This window comes from Bombina bombina, chromosome 1 (genome assembly GCF_027579735.1).
Source record: "Bombina bombina isolate aBomBom1 chromosome 1, aBomBom1.pri, whole genome shotgun sequence".
In the NCBI taxonomy this organism is placed as follows: domain Eukaryota; kingdom Metazoa; phylum Chordata; class Amphibia; order Anura; family Bombinatoridae; genus Bombina; species Bombina bombina.
The window spans coordinates 434098284-434122629 of record NC_069499.1 but is presented as its reverse complement, the minus strand read 5'-3'; the positions used below and the strand labels follow the sequence as shown (position 1 = coordinate 434122629).

The 24346-nt window shown below is 36.9% G+C and overlaps 1 protein-coding gene across 1 annotated transcript in view; it reads right to left on the bottom strand.

The window, feature by feature from the left end:
- Positions 1-24346, bottom strand: part of LOC128658283 (sodium channel protein type 2 subunit alpha-like) — a 380151-nt gene that overhangs the window by 355693 nt on the left and 112 nt on the right. The window contains exons 1-2 of the mRNA XM_053712819.1: positions 24195-24346; positions 8894-9012 (exon numbers count right to left, since the gene is read on the bottom strand). The exon at positions 24195-24346 is cut by the window's right edge and continues 112 nt beyond it. Of these exons, the coding sequence (XP_053568794.1) occupies positions 8894-9012; positions 24195-24346 (271 nt within the window). The remainder of the gene's footprint in view (positions 1-8893; positions 9013-24194) is intronic.

Below are 24346 nucleotides of genomic sequence, written 5' to 3'. Positions count from 1 at the left end.
CAGAGGGGAAAGAACCAGATGTCTCTAAAGTAGACAAACTATAATATTGGAAAAGGCATATCCTCCAACTTGCTCAAAAGCTTTCTTATCAACTGAAATTCAACCTCAAACTTCAGAAATTATTTAGGGAGTGGAGATTACCAAAGTAAGAAAATCTAATTCAAATGTCCCCGAACTAGAGAACACCTTAAGGCATCTGAACAAGTAAATAGGGATTGTAAATCATAAAGAGAAAGAAACGTATTTAAGTGAAACCCCTGCCTGAATACATAGGCAGGATTTAAAGTTACAATTCAGATTATTATAACCTTGGTGACAAAATAATCTTGATTTTATTAAATACAAGAGGCAAATATTTTGCATCAAATCTTTACTGATTCCAAACAGCAGCAAAGAAAACTGAACAGAAAAGAAATAAATAGCAGTAACAAGACTGCACCAATCAGGACACAGCAGCCAAATAAACTGTAATGCACAATACGAACACTTCGCCCAAGCTTGGGTGAAAACAGGTCTGTTAATTACATCAATTAAAAATGTTTCTAGGAGAGAATGCTCTGTACCTTAAATTACAATAGGAAACAGGTTTACTCTTTATCGGACCAAAAACCAGGCTATTACCCTTAAAATTTACTCATAAAAAATTATCTTAAAATCACAAAATACAGTAAAAACACTAGTTTTGTAAAATAAAGAATTTTCAGTGGTATTACCAACATTAGAACCACATTTATTTATAGAATTGATACATTCCTTATTTTGAACCCTATAAGTTTTCTTCTGAGACATAATCAGATTTAAAATACCTGAGCCATAAGGCTCTACTTACTAGATCTGTGGAAACCATAAATTCAGCATTAAAGTAAAAAATAACTAGTAGATAACTGTCAAAATAAAGTGTTTGTCTTCTTAAGATCTTCAAGAAAAGGCAAAAAGATTGTTAACTTTAGAAACATACAGCAAAATTACAAGTTTTGTGGTACGGCTATACTGCTAAAAAATTGGCAATTGCGCACGGAATATGCAGGTTTCCTGTATTACAAATAGCGGCAGTACAGCTATACCGCTAGCATTTTAGCCTTTACACAACTCTCTATTCTGCACTCAAGAAATGGCTTTTGAGAGCAAGATTTTCATTGCGCCTCTATTACAGGTTGTGCGGTCCGTCTATTACGCTAGCATTATAGCTTATACCACCACCATTCATTCCGCTATCTGAGACCAGTAGTTATGGATTTTGCGAAACAAAAATGTTTCACAAAACTCATAAATAAAATGTTGCAAAGTACACTAACACCCATAAACTACACTATTATCCCCTAAAGCGCCACCCCCACATCACAAATACTAAATTAAACGTATTAACCCCTAATCCGAGCGCACCCACCCACCCACATAGCTAGCACTAAATAAACATATTAACCCCTAAACCACCAACCCCCTACATCGCCAACACTAAATAAACCAATTAACCCCCAAACCACGGGCCCCCACATTGCTACTACTATAAAAAACTATTAACCCCTAAACCGCCACCCCCGCATCACAAATACTATATTAAATTTATTAACCCTAATCCGCGCGCACCCACCCACCCACATAGCTTGCACTAAAAAAACATATTAACCCCTAAACTGCCAACCCCCTACATCGCCAACACTAAATAAACCTATTAACCCCCAAACCGCGGGCCCCCACATTGCTACTACTATAAAAAAAACTATTAACCCCTAAAAAGCCTGCCCCCCACATCCCTACTACTAACATAAATCTATTAATCCCTAAACCGCCAGCCCCCCACATTGATAATACTAAACTAAAACTATTAACCCCTAAACCTAAACCCCCAACTTTAAATTAAAATTACAATATAAGTACCTTAAAAAAAATAAAAACTTACCGGTGAAATTAAAAAAAAAATAAGATTAAACTTTAAATTAACCTAACATTACTATTTTTAAAAAATTAAATAAATTAAAAAGAAAAAAAAACTAAAATACAATATTAAAAAGTCCTAACACAACAAAAAATAAATAAATAAAATTACAAAAAAAATAAAACTAAATTACGAAAATGAAAAATTATCAAACATTACAAAAAACACTAAAATTATGAAAAATAATCAATTGCTTTTGTGCCCATTAAAATAAAAAAAAGCCCTATCTAAAAAATGAAAAGACCTAACACTAACCCCAGAAATCTACTCACAGTTCCTGAAGTCCAGACATCCATCTTCATCCAGACGGCAAGAAGTCTTCATCCAGGCGGCGATATCTTCCTCCATTGCGGGGTCACCTTCTATCTTCATCCCGTTGGAGCGGAGCTGACCAGGACCGGCGGCGACGACAACATTTTTCATATCAGCCAATACAATTTAAGCAGCTCTCATCCTATTGGCTGATTTGAATTTTTCAGCCAATAGGAATGCAACGGTGCCCCTATATAAAAGGAGTACCTTGCATTCAAGCTTCAGTGTGTTGTGGTGATCGCATGATCTATCCTGGATGTCGTCTTCGCTGCAAGTCCTGGTCAGCTCCGTGCCGCCACAGCTCTGCGCCACCAGGATGAAGATAGACGATGACCCCGCAATGGAGGAAGATGTTGCCGTCTGGATGAGGACTTCTCGCTGCCTGGATGAAGATGGATGTCCGGACTTCAGGAACTATGAGTAGATTTTCTGGGGTTATTGTTAGGTTTTTTATTTTTTGGGTGTTTTTTTTTTAGATGATTAGGGCTTTTTTATTTTATTGGGCACAAAAGAGCTGATTATCCTTTTTAAGGGCAATGCCCATACAAATGCCCCTTTAGGGGCAATGGGTAGCTTAGGTTTTTTTTAGACAGGTTTTTTTTTTAGACTTAGGTTGTAATTTTATTATGTAAAAGAGCTGTTTAACTTAGGGCAATGCCCTACAAAAGGCCCTTTTGGGTGGCTTTTTTGTTTTTTGTTTTGTTTTTATAGGGCTATTAGATTAGGTTTACATTTTATTATTTTGGATAATTTCATAATTTTAGGTTTTTTTTTTTTTTGTAATGTTATATAAAAAAAAAATCGTATTAGTTTTTTTTAATTTTGTAATTTAGGTTTTTTATTTTTTGTTTATTTTATTTTATTAAGATAGTTATGTTAGGTTTATTTATAGTTTAATCTTAGTTTTTTTTATTTCACAGGTAAGGTTTTATTTATTTTAAGATAGTTATATTGTAAATTTAATTTAAAGTAAAGGGGATAGTTAGGTTTAGGGGTTAATAGTTTAATTTTGTGTTTTGTGATTTGGGGGGCCGGCGGTTTAAGGGTTAATAGTTTTATTGTGGTAGTAGCGATGTGGGGGGGGGCGGCGGTTTAGGGGTTAATACTTTTATTATAGTAGTAGCAATGTGGTGGACCGGCGGTTTAGGAGTTAATAGTTTTATTATAGTAGTAGCTATGTGGGGGGCGGCGGTTTAGGGGTTAATAGTTTTATTATAGTAGTAGCGATGTGGGGGGCCAGTGTTTTAGGGTTTAATAGGTTTATTTAGTGTTGACGATGTTGGGGGATGGTGGTTTAGGGGTTAATCTTTTATTATAGTAGTAGCGATGTGGGGGCCAGCGGTGTAGGGGTTAATAGGTTTATTTAGTGTCGGCGATGTTGGGGGGCAGCAGTTTAGGGGTTAATAGTTTTATTATAGTAGTGTTTATTTAGTTTTATTATAGTAGTAGCAATGTGGGGGTCGGCGGTTTAGGGGTTTATAGTTTTATTATAGTAGTGTTTATTTAGTTTTATTAAAGTAGTAGCGATGTGGGGGCTGGCGGTTTAGGGGTTAATAAGTTTATTTCCTGTCGGTGACTTTTGGGGGGCGGCGGTTTAGGGGTTAATAGGTTTATTTAGGTGTTAGCGATGCGGGGGGTGGTTTAGGGGTTAATAACTTTATTTTGTGTCGGCGATGTCAGGGGCGGCGGATATGGGGTATTTAGACTAGGGGTTTATGTTAGGGTGTTAGGTTTTTACATAACTTTCTTTTCCCCATAGACATCAATGGGGAATGTGTTATTGCAATCACCATTCCGCAATCGAAGGTGTTATTTTTTTTATAACACTTTCTCATCATTGATGTCTATGTGGGAAAATGTGCACGAGTACATTAAGTCAGGCCTTGGGTTTTGTGCGGTATGGAGATTATCGCACCATATCGCACAACAAAAGAAGGTTTTTCAGTAACTTGTAATGGCAGCGTTATGGAGAGTGTGATTTTTAAGTCAGGCCTTGGGTTTTGTGCGGTATGGAGATTATCGCACCATATCGTACAACAAAAGAAGGTTTTTCAGTAACTTGTAATGGCAGCGTTATGGAGAGTGCTAATTTTTTTTTGTTATTTACGCACCCGGTTTGGCGCACAACTTGTATTCTTGGTGACTGGTAGTAAATGCAACAGGAGGCTGAACAGTTTTTTAAACAAAGTCTGATAATTAAAATACAGAACAAAAAAGAAGAAAATGAAAATATCTTGTACTTATAAAGGTTAATGAAATAATATAAAGGGGCCTATCTATCACGCTCCGAACGGAGCTTGATGGCACGTATTTCTGGCGAGTCTTAAAACTCGTCAGAAACACAAGTTATGAAGCAGCGGTCTAAAGACCGCTGCTCCATAACCCTGTCCGCCTGCTCTGATGAGGCGGACAGGAATCGCCACAATTCAACCCGATCGAGTACGATCGGGTTGATTGACACCTCCCTGCTGGCGGCTGATTGGCCGCGAGTCTGCAGGGGGGCGGCATTGCACCAGCAGCTCTTGTGAGCTGCTGGTGCAATGCTGAATGTGGAGAGCGTATTGCTCTCCGCATTCAACGATGTCTGTCGGACCTGATCCGTACTGTTGGATCAGGTCCGACAGACATTTGTTAAATTGGCTTCAAAAAGTCTTAAAACATCGAAAAGCAAACAGGGTCTCAGACCTTTGATCAAATGCAAAAAGAGAGAATATCAACCAGGGTGTGTCTTCTAAATGCTCCCTAGCTAATTAAAAACAGGAGATTTAAAAGGAGCATGGGTGTAAAAATGAAGCCAAAGAAAAGCTGCAGCACCTGAACAGAGTGATAGATGCAGAGAAACTAACGCCTAGATTTAGAGTTCTGCGTTAGCCGTCCAAACCAGCGTTAGGGAGTCCTAACGCTGGTTTTTACCACCCACTGGTATTTAGAGTCAGTAATGAAAGGGTCTAACGCTCACTTTCCAGCCGCGACTTTTCCATACTGCAGATCCCCCTACGCCAACTGCATATCCTATCTTTTCAATGGGATCTTTCTAATGCCGGTATTTAGAGTCTTGGCTGAAGTGAGCGTTAGAAATCTAACGACAAGACTCCAGCCGCAGAGAAAAGCCAGGAGTTAAGAGCTTTCTGGGCTAACGCCGGTTCATAAAGCTCTTAACTACTGTGCTCTAAAGTACACTAACACCCATAAACTACCTATGTACCCCTAAACCGAGGCCCCCCCACATCGCCGCCACTCTATTAAATTTTTTTAACCCCTAATCTGCCGACCGCACACCGCCGCCACCTACATTATCCCTATGTACCCCTAATCTGCTGCCCCTAACATCGCCGACCCCTGCATAATATTTATTAACCCCTAATCTGCCCCCCCCCCAACGTCACCGCTACCTACCTACAATTATTAACCCCTAATCTGCTGACCGGACCTCGTTGCTACTCTAATAAATGTATTAACCCCTAAAGCTAAGTTTAACCCTAACCCTAACACCCCCCTAAATTAAATATAATTTAAATCTAACAAAATAAAATAAATCTTATTAAATAAATTATTCCTATTTAAAGCTAAATACTTACCTGTAAAATAAACCCTAATATAGCTACAATATAAATAATAATTATATTGTAGCTATTTTAGGATTAATATTTATTTTACAGGCAAATTTGTATTTATTTTAACCAGGTACAATAGCTATTAGTTAAGAACTATTTAATAGTTACCTAGTTAAAATAATTACCAATTATCAATAAATAAATTTAATAAACTATCTACAATTATCTACAATTATATCAACTAAACTAAATTAGAAAAAACAAACAAACACTAAATTAAAAAAAAAAAAACCCACTAAATTACAAAAAATAAAAAAAGATTACAAGAATTTTAAACTAATTACACCTACTCTAAGCCCCCTAAAAAATAAAAAAATGCCCTACCCTATTCTAAAATAAAAATTGTAAAGCTCTTTTACCTTACCAGCCCTTAAAAGGGCCTTTTGCGGGGCATGCCCCAAAGAATTCTGCTCTTTTGCCTTTAAAAAAAAACATACAATACCCCCCCCAACATTACAACCCACCACCCACATACCCCTAATCTAACCCAAACCCCCCCTTAAATAAACCTAACACTAAGCCCCTGAAGTTCTCCCTACCTTGTCTTCACCACGCCGGGTATCACCGATCCGTCCAGAAGAGGGTCCGAAGTCTTCATCCTATCCAGCAAGAAGAGCTCCTCCAGAGGGTCCAAAGTTTTCATCCTATCTGGGCAGAAGAGGACATCCGGACCGGCAGACATCTTCATCCAGGCGGCATCTTCTATCTTCTTCCATCCGGCGCGGAGCGGGACCATCTTCAAGCAGTCGACGCGGAGCCATCCTTCTTCACCGACGGACTAACAACGAATGAAGGTTCCTTTAAGGGACGTCATTCAAGATGGCGTCCCTTGAATTCCGATTGGCTGATAGGATTCTATCAGCCAATCGGAATTAAGGTAGGAAAAATCTGATTGGCTGATTGAATCAGCCAATCAGATTCAAGTTCAAGCAAGATATAATCTGCATACCTTATATTTGTCAACATGTTATTTCTAATGCAGATTTTAACATAACGTATTTGCAATCAGAAGTTTAAACACAGGGAACATGCGTAACTTTGGCTGAGGCTTTATTATAAAAAAGAAAACAAGCCAGCATATAAGCTAATACATTTCAAAACCCAAGCAACTTCCACCATAAATTTGCCCAAAACAAGTTTACATAACTTCTTATCCTGCCAGCAAGGATTTCCAAAGGGAACAGGTGGGCTTAGGCGGTAGCATAGTGCTTCAAAACAACAAGCCTATATATATATATAAAACAACTATATGTAACACACTTAATATAAAAAAAATAAACGCAGCATACCTTGTCTTCTTGTCAGAGAGATCCTGGGCAGTGAATGCAGAAAATGTTAATGCTAAAATTCAACTTAAACGCTCTCCCAAATACCAGCTATAACCGGCTTACATATTTGTAGTTTAGCTGAGCATAAAATTCTTCATGGAGTTCCTACTGCTTAAGCAAAGCAGCAGACAAATGCACCAGTAGGCTGACACCAAGGCTCTATAGATTGGCGCACGCACACCACCGGAACAGCCCTCAAATGCAGCCCCTGTGATGTTGCGTCCTGATGACCTCACAGTTAAGATGGCGGCCTCCCCAAGACAGCTTCGGGTGAAGTGTCAAATGCCTGCACAGGACCACAGTGCCCCCAGGACAAAGAACTTTGCTGTGCAATAAAAAGGGTAAGTATAACCTTAGGGAAGTCAGGTAATGCCCACACACTGAAACAAAAATGTGTACAAAAATATGGAGAGGGTCTCCCAGCTCTATCCACCTGCAAGGCTGGACAGAACTAGTAGCAGGGTATGATACTGTATATATACTTTATATAGGTAACTGAGGGAGTGGGCAGTTCTTTCCACGCCCCTTCGGGGAGGGGTTCTCACTGGTAGGTATTACCCAGGGATATGGGCCAAGATATAGAAATGACTATATTTTGGGTGAAAATATCCAGGGAGGGCCAAGATACTTACTAATGTTTTTTTTTTCTCTTCTCATTTTTTTTATTTCAACTATATAATATTATGATTGGCATTTAATCTTTGAAAATAGTTCAAATGTTTTTTTTTTCTTCTTTTCATGTCTTTCTTTTTTATATAATATGTTCAGTATATTTATTGATTTTATTGTTTTCTTTATCTTATGTTTTTGTTTCTTAAGTAATCTCTTTTTTTTTCAATAAAACTAATTTATAATCGAACCAATGGACCATGGAGAGACCGCTTATTCTGAAAAAAAATGTGCTTATTCACTGTGCTTGGCCAAAGTCGTACACAAAAAGTGGATAGAAAGCACTGCTGAGCTGCATAGTACCCTCCAGTAATTGGCATACTTACTAGCCAATAATGTTATTGCATCTGTGTCCACTCCATCTCCATACTTTAAAATATGCACATCACTTTGTTTCTCACTCCACAGAAACTTGAGCAGTGAGGGAAGCTGTACTACAGTAAATGTGTGTGTTGGGACATTCTGGCTGGCAGTGGATTTGGAGAAATATCCCTTATATGCTCAGCTAACTGCTCTTTTGTAAAACCTTAATTAACTGATCTTTATGGATGACTATGACTGAGTTTAGAATGTTATAGATGGAGAGTTAGAGTGCTTCTTTTCATTTTATTAAGCTTCCACTGAATGACACTACATCCTGGTTTGTGTGCATGTATTACTCAATGTTATACTTGTTGTGGCCCTATGTCCTCCTGATTACCTTTCACTTTACTATGAACTGGCAACATCTGATATGGGGAGATGTCGACACATATCTGAACTGACATGAATATGTCTAAGGTTTAACAAAAGTGATTTACCAGTAAGAACAAACTTGGTTTAATATTTAAAAATGTCAATGATAAGCTTGTAAATGCTGTATAGGGAATGTTTATTGTACTAATTTCAATAAAATATACTTTAAACATGAAACCATATAGCATGGGTTGACAAAGTTATAGGAATCCTATCCTAATGATATATCTAAATATCCAGAAAATTTTAAAACACACCCTATTTCATGTCTCATTTCATATTTTATTTGAAAAGGATATGAGTGTACCAAAATCTTTATAGCCACTTTTCGCACAGGGTTGAAAGGGGTTAAAATGTACAATGCAGGTGTGGCGCTGAAGCGAAAGATTGTCTTCCCTTTATTCAATACTATGAAAGTCTGGAAAAAAAAGAGACAGGAAACATAAAGTATGCAATATTTATCCAATATACATTTATTCATTTCCTTCATATTTTAATTTAATATATGTTCATTCCTAAACTGTAATACATAATTTATGATAACAGCCCTTCAATTATTACTATTATTATCACTTTATTTATAGTCCATCATAGTCTACAGTGCTTTTCAGGGTGTTCATTATATCAAAACAAGGAATCTTTGTGAGCTAGATCTAAAAGTGCTTATCCTAAAAAAGCTTACAATAGCCTAGATTATGAGTAGAGTGACTATTACCCCCTCTAGATTTTTTCTTAGACTGATCTAATATCATGAATCTTAATAGCCCATCTGATGAAGGTGTGCTGGCACTGGTAGATGTTTAAGTTTCTAATATGATGTATGTTGTCCAATACAGTCTCTGACCCTCTGAGTGGTCCTGCCTACATATAAAATCCCACATGGGCATTTAAGGGCATAAACCACATAACTAGAATTATATGTACAATAACCCCTAATTTTATATTTGTGACCAGTGTAAGTATGGGAAATGTCCCCATCTTTAATTATACTGTGGCAATAGTAACATCCTAAACAGGGGAATCTGCCATCTGAGTTTACAAAAAATGGTATTCGGTTTTTTTTGAGAGGGAACTTCTGCTTTAACCATCCTTTTTCCACATGTATTACTTCTGTGGCAAGCAGAACTAGGTAATTGTGTAAACTCCTTGACTCCCTCAAAATATAACAATTTCTTTTCAAAATGTTGTATATCTTAGTGCTCAATGTATTGCACGTAGTAACAAAGTTACATCTATTCTCACCTCTCCTCAGATCTAATATGTAAATGTAAAAAAAAATTTAATTCATTATTTTTTCTTTACTAATGGGATCTGACACTATCCTTTCTATTCTTAAACTGAATTTTGAGAACAGATTAAAATACTCATAATGGAATAATGTATTCTGATCTGTAGATTTAATATATAAATCAGTTTTAAGGCATCATCCTTCCCTTTAAACAAGGGTATCAAGGAATGTCATACAATGTATCACATTAAGAAGTACATTTTAAAAAAACATACAGACTTCACAATATTTAATTGTGTTACTAGGTCAGGGGTACCCTTCCACAGAATAAACAGATTGTCATTATAGCAATGCCATGCTATACAGTATTTCTCAAAATAGGGATGTTTATAGACTATTTTTCCTTTGTGCTGTTTATCACCAGACAAGCATACAATTGGGTCACTTTTGACCCCATCGCTTTCCCTGTTTTTTTGCAAGTAAAACAATCCATTAAAAATAAAATAATTTTGTGTCAAACTATGTTGTAACAAATCCTTCATAAATCTAATCTGTTGTTTATTGTGCTTTCCTCAAGTGTGCACTCAATATTAAATACAATCCATCCCCACATCATGGGGGATGACCTTATACAGACTGGCAACATCCCATATGGGAAGTATAATATTGTCTACCAAATTCTCAATAGCTTTAATTTTCTCCAAAAAAAACACTGGTATAGTTAACATATGATTTACCTATTTTTACCAATGGGGCAAACACTTTGTCCAAAGATTTTGTAGCATTACTCATGACAGACTTTATGCCTGCTACTATAGGGCTGCCAGGTGGCTTAATGGGGTCCTTATGAATTTTGGAGTAATATAAAATGCTGGAATAATATGGTGCTACTGCATTATCTAATTGTAATTTTAATTGTGCCTGAATCATACCAGTAGGGACATATAGCTGCTTTTCATATATACATGTATATACAGTATAAGGCGTAATGCATCAATTTTATAATCAAAAGTATCCATAATTATAACAGCCCCACGCTTGTCGCCACATTTTATAGTAAAAGAGATCATCTTCTAAACTTTGTAAAGCCTCAATTTCACATACAGACATATTATTGCAAACATTGCTGTCATTATTTTCATTGGTACATGGAGTAAAAAACTTGCTTTAACCGTTTAGATCAAATGCAACAGTGTCACATATATTATCAGGTTCAATTTCATTAGTATCAGTGTAGAGTCACCAAACTTTTGTTTATTGCCAAAAAATACTTTTAATCTCAATAGTCTAAATGAGCAAGATCTAATTCTAGTGCAAAACTGTTGTGGCATTTAGTGGGGCAGAAGGATAATCCCTTATTTAGTACTTTCATTTTAAGTTCTCAAGTCGACAAGTTAATTCCATTTACCTTTATTTTCTCTACCGTGATCTTGTGTTTATAATTCCTCCTGCCATGGTCTCTCCAGATCTTCTCGCATGACCCCAATTGTCCACTGCCAAAAAAGGGGTGGGGTTGGCAGTTTGTGACATTACCAATTAGTGATTTCAACTGGTGGAGGACCCCGTGTCAGAATCAGACCCTTTATAATTATGTGTCAGATTTCTCTTCACATGGGTATTACCGCAATGGTAATACCTGTGGTAAAAAAATGGTTAAGCAGAATTTCCCACTAAAAAAAATGAAACACCATATTTTTGGTAAACCCAAAGATGATGCATTCCCCTGTTTAGAATGTGCCCATTGCCACAGTATAATTAAAGGTGGGGAAATTTCCCATCTGTATACTGGTCACAATGATGGATTATTATACATGTAATTCTAGTTATGTGGTCTATGCCCTTAAATGCTCATGTGGGCTTTTATATATAAGCTAAACCACTTAGAGGTTCAGATACCATATTGGACAACATAAATCCAATTTTAGAAACCCTAAACTTAAACATCTACTCGTGCCAGCACACTTTCATCAGATTCGCAAACAAGTAAACCAATCAAGTTTATGATATTAGATCAGGCTAGACAGAGGGATCTGCTTTATAAGGAAGCCAAGTGGATTTTTAAATTAGATACTAAGTATCCTAGAGGGGATAAATAAAAAGTTTGACTTAAAACCCCTAATTTAAAATTCTATTATAATAAAATGTTTTATTACATGCTGATAAAATGTTGCTCTTATAATTGTGCACATTTATATTCTGTTATCATTTGAGTATTTTTAATTATGGCCCACTCATTTTATATAACTCTGAAAGAGAGGGTTGTGCTGTAACCCCTCCCATTGGTAAGGAATAGGATTAGTTTAGCTTGACTCATTAAATGTGCTGTTTGTCAAAAATAATTTTATTCATCTTCTATACATGAGAGTGCAGCCTTTGTTTATTATTTTGGTGCATCTCGAACATTACCTCATGCTCCTAGAAGCATATATTAATATATACTGTATATATATATACACACACTATATGGCCAAAAGTATATGGACACCTGACCATCACACCTACAGTATATGAGCTTGTTGGACATCCCATCCCAAAATTCTGGGAGTTAATATGGAGTACACAAGTCCAGACAGCAGCACTCACCACTTCAAAAGAATAAGATAATGCAGAATTTATTGAGACACCAAGGTGCACAAATGGAACAAAGCTTTGGACCTCAGTCCTTAGGTCCGAAATGTTTGAAACCTTTTGAAACCACTGCAACTTTTCTGGGAAGGCTTTAACCATTCTTTTACCACAGGTATTACCACTGTGGTAATACCCATGTGAAGAGAAATCTGACACATAATTAACAAGGGTTTGATTCTGACACGGGGTCCTCCACCAGTTTATATCACTCCTTGGTGATGTCACAAACTGCCGGCCCCACTCCTTTTTTGGCAGTGGACAATGCGGTCATGTGAGAAGATGTGGAGAGACCATGGCAGGAGGAACTATAAACACAAGATCACAGTAGTGAAAATTAAGGTAAATGTAATTAACTTGTAAACTCGAGAACTTAAGATGAAAGTACTAAATAAGGGATTGTCTTTCTGCCCCACTAAATGCTACAACAGTGTTGCACTAGAATTAGATCTTGCTCATTTAGACTATTGAGATTAAAAGTATTTTTGGCAATAAACAAAAGTTTGGTGACTCTACACTGATACTAATGAAATTGAACCTGATAATATATGTGACACTGTTGCATTTGATCTACACGGTAAAAGCAAGTTTTGTCCTCCATGTACCAATGAAGTTTTGGAAACATCCATTGAGGTGGTAGAACAACAATTTAAAGAGTTTACTAATAACGATAATAACAGCAATGTTTGAAATAATATGTCTGTATGTGAAATTGAGGCTTTACAAAGTTTACAAAATGATAAGTCTTTTACTATAAAATGTGGTGACAAGGGTGGCTGTTATAATTATGGATACTTTTAATTATAAAATTGATATGTCCTCACTGGTATAATTCAGGCACAATGTAAATTACAATTGGATAATGCTGTACAAGATTAGGTTATTATAGAGTATTTGTATGCAAAGCACCCTATTATTCCAGCATTTTATATTACTCCAAAATTCATAAGGACCCTATTAAGCCACCTGGCGGCCCTATAGTGGCAGGCATAAAGTCCATCATGAGTAATGCTGCAAAATCTTTGGACAAAGTGTTTGCCCCAATGGTAAAAATGGGTAAATCTTACGTTAACTATACCAGTGATATTTTTGGGGAGAACATTAAAGCTATTCAATTTGGTAGACAATATTATACTTCCCATATGGGATGTTGCCAGTCTGTATACGGTCATCCCCCATGATGTGGGGATGGATTGTATTTAATATTGACTGTACACTTGAGGAAGGCACAATAAACAACAGATTGGATTTTTGAAGGATTTTTTACAACCTAGTTTGACACAAAATTATTTTATTTTTAATGGCACAATTTACTTGCAAAAAACAGGGACAGCAATGGGGTCAAATGTGACCCAATTGTATGCTTGTCTGGTGATAAACAGCACAGAGGAAAAAACAATGGTTAATAATCAAGAGTTCAGAAATTTCAACTTGGCTCTGTCATATGATGCCATCTTTACCCCAAATCAGTTTTTGAAATGTGTTCCCTACTAGATCTGCCCCAGTCAACAGTAAGTGCACTTAGTGAAGTGGAAGCTTCTATGATCAGCAACAGCCCATCCTCAAAGTAACTCATAAGGCGGCCGCCAAGTGCAGAAGTAGGTAGTGCATTAAAATTGCCTATCATCTGGTGCATCGCTCACTACAGAGTTCCACACTGTCTCTAGAAGCAAAGAACTGTGCGTTGGGAGCTTCATGAAATGGATTTCCAACACTGAACAGCTGTACACTAGATTTACATCAACATAAGCAATGCAAATCTTTTGTTGGAGTGGTGTAAAGCACTGTGACACTTGATTCTGGAGCAGTGGAAACATGTTCTCTAGAGTAATTAATCATATAAAAACCAGCAAAGAGAAAGTAGATATTTCACAATAAGAAGTTTCTAGGGCCGCGATCCGATAAAGATCGTGGTTTGCGGCGCAAGCGAGGGAACCCCCGCCGCCCGTATTTTCAGCTCGCAACTCGAGCTATCCCATATACGGCGCCGTCAGAGGCTAAAGTGCCGTAAGTCTGATAAACCAGCGATGTCCAGAAATCTGCGTAAGTACAAATTTCTGGAGTCGCCAGTGACTTATGGCACTTTAGAAACTGCCGGCGCCTTCAAAACCTAACTAAAGTTATTAAATCTCCCATACTGTCTAACACGCCTCCCAAACATAGCCCGACACGTCTAACCCTCTATCCGCTATCCCCCCTCACTATCATAACAATAAAAAATGTATTAACCCCTAAACCGCCGCTCCCGGACCCCGCCGCCACCTAATAAAGTTATTAACCCCTAAACCGCCACTCCCGGACCCCGCCACCACCTACATTATCTATATTACCCCCTAATGTGAGCTCCTACCCCGCCGCCACCTACATTAACTACCCCCTAATGTGAGCTCCTACCCCGCCCCCACCTACATTAACTACCCCATAATGTGAGCCCCTTACACTGCCGCCAGCTATATTAAATCTATAACCCCTTAATGTGAGCCCCTACCCCGCCGCCATCTACCTTACCTACCCCCTAAAATGAGCCCCTTACACCGCCGCCATTTACCTTACCTACCCCCTAAAGTGAGCCCCTACCCCGCCGCCATCTACTTTACCTACCCCCTAAAGTGATCCCCTACCCCGCCGCCATCTACCTTACCTACCCCCTAAAGTAAGCCCCTTACACCGCCACCATCCACCTTACCTACCCCCTAAAGTGAGCTCCTATCCCGCCACCATCTATTTTAAAAATATTAACCCCTAATTTAATCCCCCTACACCGCCGCCGCCTATATTAAACACATTAACCCCTAATCTAATCCCCCTACACCGCCGCCAGCTATATTAACTATATTAACCCTAATTATATTAGGGTTAATATAGTTATTATAGTTATTATATTATATATATTAACTATATTAACCCTAATTATATTAGAGTTAATATAGTTAATATCGTTATTATATTATATATATATATTAAGTATAATAACCCTATCTAACTCTAACATCCCTAACTAAATTCTTATTAAAATAAATCTAATTAATATTAATATTGTTAATTAAAATATTCCTATTTAAATCTAAATACTTACCTATAAAATAAACCCTAAGATAGCTACAATGTAATTAATAATTACATTGTAGCTATTTTAGAGTTTATATTTATTTTACAGATAACTTGGTATTTATTTTACCTAGGTACAATAGCTATTAAATAGTTAATAACTATTTAATAGCTACCTAGTTAAAATAATTACCAATTTACCTGTAAAATAAATCCTAACCTAAGTTACAAATACACCTACACTATCAATAAATTAAATAAACTACAAATATCTAAACTAAAATACAATTAAATAAACTAAACTAAATTACAAAAAAAACAAACACTAAATTACAAAAAATAAAAAAAGATTACAAGATTTTTAAGCTAATTACACCTATTCTAAGCCCCCTAATAAAATAATAAAGCCCCCCAAAATAAAATAAAAAATCCCTACCCTATTCTAAATTAAAAAAGTTAACAGCTCTTTTACCTTACCAGCCCTTAAAAGGGCCTTTTGCGGGGCATGCCCCAAAGAAAACAGCTCTTTTGCCTGTAAAAAAACACACAATACCACCCCCCAAAATTACAACCCACCACCCACATACCCCTATTCTAAACCCACCCAAACCCCCCTTAAAAAAACCTAACACTACCCCCCTGAAGATCTCCCTACCTTGTCTTCACCCAGCCGGGCAGAACTCTTCATCCCATCCGGGCGATGTCTTCAATCAAGCAGCAGAGAAGTCTTCTTCCATCCGGCGATGTCTTCAATCAAGCGGCAAAGAAGTCTTCTTCCATCCGGGCGATGTCTTCAAGCAAGCGGCAGAGAAGTCTTCTTCCATCCGGCGATGTCTTCAAGCAAAGTGGCATCTTCAATCTTCTTTCTTCGCTCCTCCGAGATTAACCCAAAAAGGATGCAAATTCCATTTTTTCATTTGGACCCTTTGGAGACAGTGTATCTTATTTATTAATCCATCTTGTCTCCTTCTACAATAAGATTTTGTCAATGTCACCCCCTCGTGTACTTAATTTGACTGACTCTATTCCAATAAAATGGAGATCATCAGTTTTTGATTTGTGGAATTGGGCAAAATGTCTAGCTACCGGACTGTCAATGTTAAAATCTTTTATATCATCCCTATGTTCTGTGATTCTAGAACAAAATTCTCTAAAGGTTTTTCCCACATAGAAAAATTTACAAGAACAATATAATAGATATATAACTCCCTTAGTGGAACAGTTTATAAAGGACTTAATCCTATATGTGGTCCCAGTATTAGTACTGAATGTTTTAGATCTCTGCATGAATTGGCAGCAAACACAGTGACTACAAGGGGACTACCAGTTATTTTTTGAGCATTAAGTTCTAACCAATTACATGTAGGAACTTTTGCAAATTCACTTCTTACAAGAAGATCTTTACGATTATTAGGTTAGGTCGCCTTACCGTCATGAGTGGGTAGTCTCCCACATGTTCATGGAGATTGAGGTCATTAGAAAGCAAATGCCAATTATTAATTAAGATAGTTTTAACCTTGCTCGAGTGGGCATTATACTTATGATGAGATCACTGATATTCTTCCAAAACAGATTTAAAGAAAAATCGACATACATGCCCTCTTTTTCCTCCATTCCTAATATTTCCATTTTTGAACAAAATGTATCACATGAATTGGCACAGATACATACTACAGGGATAGTAAATGATAACCTCACCAAAAAAGAGCATCAGGCCCTTGAAGAACTTATGAGTCATAAAGAATTGGTCATAAAACCGGCCGATAAAGGAGGCAATGTAGTTATTATTAATCAAGAGTATTATATTAAAGAAGCAATGCGACAATTACTTGATACTACTCAATACACTAAATCTTCCTTTGAAGATTTTCACAAATCTCATAATGAGTTACTATTTATGCTAAATGATGCACGTAGGGATTATCTAATTACTGGAATAGAATTTAATTTTCTATATAATCATAAACCAAAAATACCTGTTTTCTACTGGATCCACCAGGACGCCCCATCATTTCAGGGATAGGGGGTCCTACTGAAGGAATTAGAAACTATGTTAACAAATTTTTGCAGCCATTTGTAAACAAACTACGCATATTTGTGCAAGATTCTACAGATGTGATTAAGAAGTTTGATGGGATCAATGTTACCAAAAAGACTATTTTAGTCTCTTTGGACGTTGAGTCCCTGTACTCTTCTATCCCCCACTCCGTTGGACTTACAACATGTGAAAACTTCTTAAATACTAGAGGTTTAGGTTATAGGAAACATACCCAATTTGTAGTCCAATTATTAAAATTTGTACTCAGAAACAATATCTTTATATTTGATGGTAAATGCTTTAAACAACAACAAGGAACAGTGATGGGGGCTACATGTGCCCCAACATATGCATACTTACACTTAGGTGGATGGGAAAACCAAGTGGTTTTTGGTGAACATGCTGATTTAATTGAGGTGCATGTAGCCCTCTGGATAAGATATGTTGATGACATCTTGCTCCTCTGGGAGGGTACAGAGGATGATTTTTTTCATTTCGTTTTCCTTTTAAATTGTAATGACTTTAACATTTTTCTAACATATAATCATGATTACAGTCTAATTAATTTTCTTGATCCTAAGATCAGTAAAAAAAGAAGGGAACATTGAAACTGAAGTTTTTCATAAGCCCACTGCAACTAATAGCCTCCTTTTGGGATCAAGTCACCATCCTGAAAATTTGAAGAAGGTAATACCCTTTGGGCAATTTTTGTCTTTGCGCAGGATTTGCTCTGAGGACTCAGTATTCAATAAACAAGCAAAATACATTGCGACTCGTTTCCATGAGAGAGGCTATTCTAAAAGACGTGTTAAAAGAGCCCTTTGTAGAGCATCTTAACAACAAAGAAAATATATTCTGTACCAAACTAAAAGAAAGGATAGTGAGGGGACAAAAATTAGATTCATCACTAAGTACAGTATAATGCCCACTGGAGCAATGTTAAAACTATCTTAAATAATAATTGGCATTTGCTTTCTAATGACCTCAACCTCCATGAACATGTGGGAGACTACCCACTCATGACGGCAAGGAGACCTAATAATCTTAAAGATCTTCTTGTAAGATGTGAATTTGCAAAAGTTCCTACATGTAATTGGTTAGAACTTAATGCTCAAAAAATAACTGGTAGCTCCCCCTGTGGTCACTGTCACCTAGATTACGAGTCTTGCGTTAGACTTAAAAAGCAGCGTTGAGAGGTCCCAATGCTGCTTTTTAACGCCCGCTGGTATTACGAGTCCTGCAGGTACAGGTGTACCGCTCACTTTTTCCCCGCGACTCGAGCATACCGCAAATCCCCTTACGTCAATTGTGTATCCTATCATTTCTATGGGATTTTCCTAACGCCGGTATTATGAGTGAGAAAAAGTGAGCGGTACACCCTCTCCTGTCAAGACTCCTACCGCATTTAAAAGTCAGTAGTAAAGAGTTTTATGGGCTAACGCCGTAACATAAAACTCTTAACTAAAGTGCTAAAAAGTACACTTACACCCATAAACTACCTATTAACCCCTAAACCGAGACCCCCCCACATCGCAAATACTTAAATAAGGTTTTTAACCCCTAATCTGCCGACCGGACATTGCCTGCCACTTAAATAAATATATTAATACCTAATCCGACGCACTCCCGCCTCACAAACACTAGTTCAATTTTTATTAACCCCTAATCTACTGTCCCTAACATCGCTGACACCTACCTACATTTATTAAACCCTAATCTGCCACCCACAACATTGCCAACACTATATTAAATGTATTAACCCCTAAACCCTAACCCTAACAACCCCCTAACTTAAATATAATTTAAATAAAACAAAATAAAATTACTACAATTAAATAAATTATTCCTATTTAAAACTAAATACTTAACTATAAAATAAACCCTAAGATAGCTACAATATAACTGATAGTTACATTGTATCTATCTTAGGGTTTATTTTACAGGCAAGTTTGTATTTATTTTAACAAGGTAGAATAGTTATTAAATAGTTATTAACTATTTAATAATTACCTAGCTAAAATAAGTACAAATTTACCTGTAAAATAAACCCTCATCTAAGTTACAATTACACCTAACACTACACTATAATTAAATTAATTACCTAAACTAACTACAATTAATTACAATTAAATTAAATAAACTAAAGTCCGGAAAAAAACACTAAATTACAGAAAATAATAAAATAATTACAAGAATTTTAAACTAATTACACCTACTCTAATTCCCCTAATAAAATAAAAAAGCCCCCCAAAATAATAAAAATCCCTACCCTATACTAAATTACAAATAGCCCTTAAAAGGGCCTTTTGCAGGGCATTGCCCTAAAGTAATCAGCTCTTTTACCTGTAAAAAAAAAATACAATACCCCCCCAACATTAAAACCCACCACCCACACACCCAACCCTACTCTAAAACCCACCCAATCCCCCCTTAATAAAACCTAACACTAACCTCTTGAAGCTGAGCACAAGTGATCCTCCAGACGGCCAGAAGTCTTCATCCGATCCGGGCAGAAGAGGACATCCAGACCGGCAGAAGTCTTCATCCATACGGCATCTTCTATCTTCATCCATCCGCAGCAGAGCGGGACCATCTTGAAGCCAGCCGATGCGGAGCATCCATCCAGACCGACGACTACCCGACGAATGACAGTTCCTTTAAATGACGTCATCAAAGATGGCGTCCCTTGAATTTCGATTGGCTGATAGGATTCTATCAGCCAATCGGAATTAAGGTAGGAAAAATCCTATTGGCTGATGCGATTAGCCAATAGAATTGAGCTCGCATTCTATTGGCTGATTGGAACAGCCAATAGAATGCGAGCTCAATCCTATTGGCTGGTTGCATCAGCCAATAGGATTTTTCCTACCTTAATTCCGATTGGCTGATAGAATCCTATCAGCCAATAGGAATTCAAGGGACGCCATCTTGGATGACGTCATTTAAAGGAACCGTCATTCGTCGGGGCTATTTGGGGCTATTTGTAATTTAGTATAGGGTAGGGATTTTTATTATTTTGGGGGGCTTTTTTATTTTATTAGGGGGATTAGGGTAGGTGTAATTAGTTTAAAATTCTTGTAATTATTTTCTGTAATTTAGTGTTTGTTTTTTTCGTACTTTAGTTTATTTAATTTCATTGTAATTAATTGTAATTAGTTTAGGTAATTAATTTAATTATAGTGTAGTGTTAGGTGTAATTGTAACTTAGGTTAGGGTTTATTTTACAGGTAAATTTGTACTTATTTTATCTAGGTAGTTATTAAATAGTTAATAACTATTTAATAACTATTCTACCTAGTTAAAATAAATACAAAGTTGCCTGTAAAATAAAAATAAACCCTAAGATAGATACAATGTAACTATTAGTTATATTGTAGCTATCTTACAGTTTATTTTATAGGTAAGTATTTAGTTTTAAATAGGAATAATTTATTTAATTGTAGTTATTTTATTTAGATTATTTAAAATTATATTTAAGTTAGGGGGGTGTTAGACTTAGGTTTAGGGGTTAATATATTTAATATAGTGGCGGCGACGTTGGGGGCGGCAGATTAGGGGTTAATAAGTGTAGTTAGGTGGCGGCGACATTGGGGGTGGCAGATTAGGGGTTAATAAATATAATGTAGGGTTCGGCAATGTTGGGGGCAGCAGATTAGGGGTTCATAAGTATAATGTAGGTGGCTGTGGTGTCCGGAACAGCAGATTAGGGGTTAATAATATAATGTAGGTGTCTGCGATGTCGGGGGCAGCAGATTAGGGGCTAATAAGTGTAAGATTAGGGGTGTTTAGACTCGGGGTTCATGTTAGGGTGTTAGGTGTAAACATAAATTTATTTTCCCCATAGGAATCAATAAGGCTGCTTTAGGAGCTGAACGCTTCCTTTTAGCAGGTGTTAGTTTTTTTTCAGTCGGTTCTGCCCCATTGATTCCTATGGGGAAATCATGCACGAGCACGTTTAGCCAGCTCACCGCTACTGTAAGCAGCGCTGGTATTGAGGTGAGATGTGGAGCTAAATTTTGCTCTCTGCTCACTTTTTAGAGGCTAACGCCAGGTTGAAAATAACCTGTAATACCAGCGTTGTTTGTAGGTGAGCGGTGAGCCCAAACGGCTTTACCGACAAAACTCGTAATCTAGGTATGTGTTTACTGCCAATTCATGCAGACAGCTAAAACATTCAGTATTAATACTGGGGTATAGGATTAAGTCCTTTATAAACTGTTCCCCTAAGGGAGTTATATATACTGTATATATTATATTGTTCCTGTAAATATTTCTGTGGGAATTTCGTTCTAGAATCACAGAACATAGGGATGATATAAAAGATTTTAACATTGACAGCCCGGTAGCTAGACATTTTGCCCAATTCCACAAATCAAAAACGGATGATCTCCATTTTATTGGAATAGAGTCAGTCAAATTAAGTACACGAGGGGGTGACATTGACAAAATCTTATTGCAGAAGGAGACTAGATGGATATATAAACTAGATAAACTGTCTCCAAAGGGTCTAAATGAAAAATTGGAATTTGCATCCTTTTTGGGTTAATCTCTTTATGTTACATTTTCCATTTTCCCCTTCTATTTGCTACTCCATTTTTTGGAATCTCATTTGTCTGAATTTATTCTATATATATAGATTAATATTTTTTTATTGAAGTTCTGGAGCACTTTATCATGCTAAATTGAATATGATGTATATGCATACACTAAAGACAAATATAAGAGTATTATAAAATTCTTAAATTATATTAGTAGCATCCAGTGGTTGGTTTGTGTGTGTGTGTGTTTAACCGATGTATTTATATAGTTAATATTTATGATAAGATTTGCCATCTAGGTAATATAACAATGCCTCATCAAATATATTTTCAATTGTTGTGAATAAATTGCTATTAAACACTTAACATCAATTGAAGCTGGCAAAAGTATTTGCAAGGACTAACATAAAAGCAAAATTAATTGACCAATAAGGATATGACTGTATGACGTATGTATCCAATAAAAAGGCATAGTTTCCTATATGACGTCAGCATCCGGAAGAAACTCCATGCTGCAATATACGAAGGAGTGAAACGAGCGACTCGTCGTGCTTAGCAGCTTGTCTACTACATGGGATCCCCCCATGCACAGGGTCATTCCGGAAGGCAGCACGTTTATGTAGCAGTGAAGTTAGGAGGAGCATTCGCGTAAAAGACACAGGTAAAGCTTGTTGACTGGGTTTGTTGGAGTATGCTTCAACGGTGGTTAATACTGTTGATACGCGTATATACATCCTTTCCATGCTTGCATGCTTGTTTCATATTTCAGTGTGGGGATGATGCCTGGTTCACCTGGCTTTGTGGCCATTTGTGAATAACATTTGCAAATTGGGTTAGTTGATTTCATTGTATTTTTCTCCTTGGTGCACTAGACTATTCAAAAGCCGGTTTCATGTATGTGATACTAAGGGATCCCTTGTATGTGGGTGATTTTTTAGTACATTAAAGTGTGTTTTGTATCTTTGGCACATTGTTTTTCTCCTTTTTTTCATTTATGTGCAGTTGTGCTGTTTGTTCCTAGACTTTTAGAAACTTCTTATTGTGAAGTATCTACTTTCTCTTTGCTGGTTTTTATATACATTTTTCTAGGTAGCACCTGTCCAATATTATATATATTTACATATACAATTCAAAAGTGAGCTACCCATACATTTTACATTTTCAAGTAATTAATCATACTTCAATATCTACCATTCTGATGGAAGAATATGGGTGTGGCAGATGCCACGAAAACACTACCTACTGGAATGCATAATACCTACAGTAAATCTTGGTGGAGGAGAGATAATGGTCTGAGATTGTGTTTTACAGTTTTGGCTAGGCCCCTTAGTTCCTTTGAAGGGTCATCTTAATGCTACAGACTACAAACACTTTTTAGACAACTGAGTGCTTCCAACTTTGCGGAAATCTTGCTTGACTGTGCCCCAATAAACAAAGTTAGGTCCATTAAAACATGGTTTGTTGAGTTTTGTGTGGATGAACTCAAGTGGGCTGCACAGAAATCTAACATAAACCGATTGAACACCTTTGGGATGAACTGGAATGTCCAGCATCAGTGCGTGACATCACAAATGATCTTTTGGCTGAATAGGCAGAAATTTCCACAGGTACATTTCAAAGTCTTGTGGAAAGCCTTCCCAGAAAAGTCGCAGTGGTTTCATATCTCTTTAAGCAGCACAACACCTTTATTCACAGAAATAATATGCATCTGCACACACTATTTTCATTTACCTGTCATATAAAGACTCTGTGAGTGGTGGATGTTATGTAAGTAGAGGAGTGCAGTGTTTTGAGCCTTGGACTAGCTATGAGAGACATACTGGGGGACTGCATGCCAGAGATTAACAGCTTCTAAATGTTTAGTAGGTGGGCAAAGCACTTTAATGTGTGCGTACACAATGTAGAATGTATGACCCTATTTTAACTGTACCAAGGATACATGTCTATTGGGATGCCCTTTTGTGGGGGAGTTTCACTGCCAATGTTAGTCTATGGAGATTTTATGGCTATTTGCTGGAATTTATGCACCTGTTAGCAATGGATGTTTCTAAAACACATAAAATCAATAATTGGTAGGGGTGTCCACATAACCTTAATATTATGACATATATTTTCTTACTTACTTTCTTATTGGCATAATATGGATCAAGATCTTCCAAGGCCTTTGACACCATTCCTGGAGGTATGTCCCCATATATAAATGGCAATGTTTTACCAGCTCCTAAGTCAATGTTTGGTTTTGGACCATTCTCTTCATCACCTCTTTGTTCCTGTT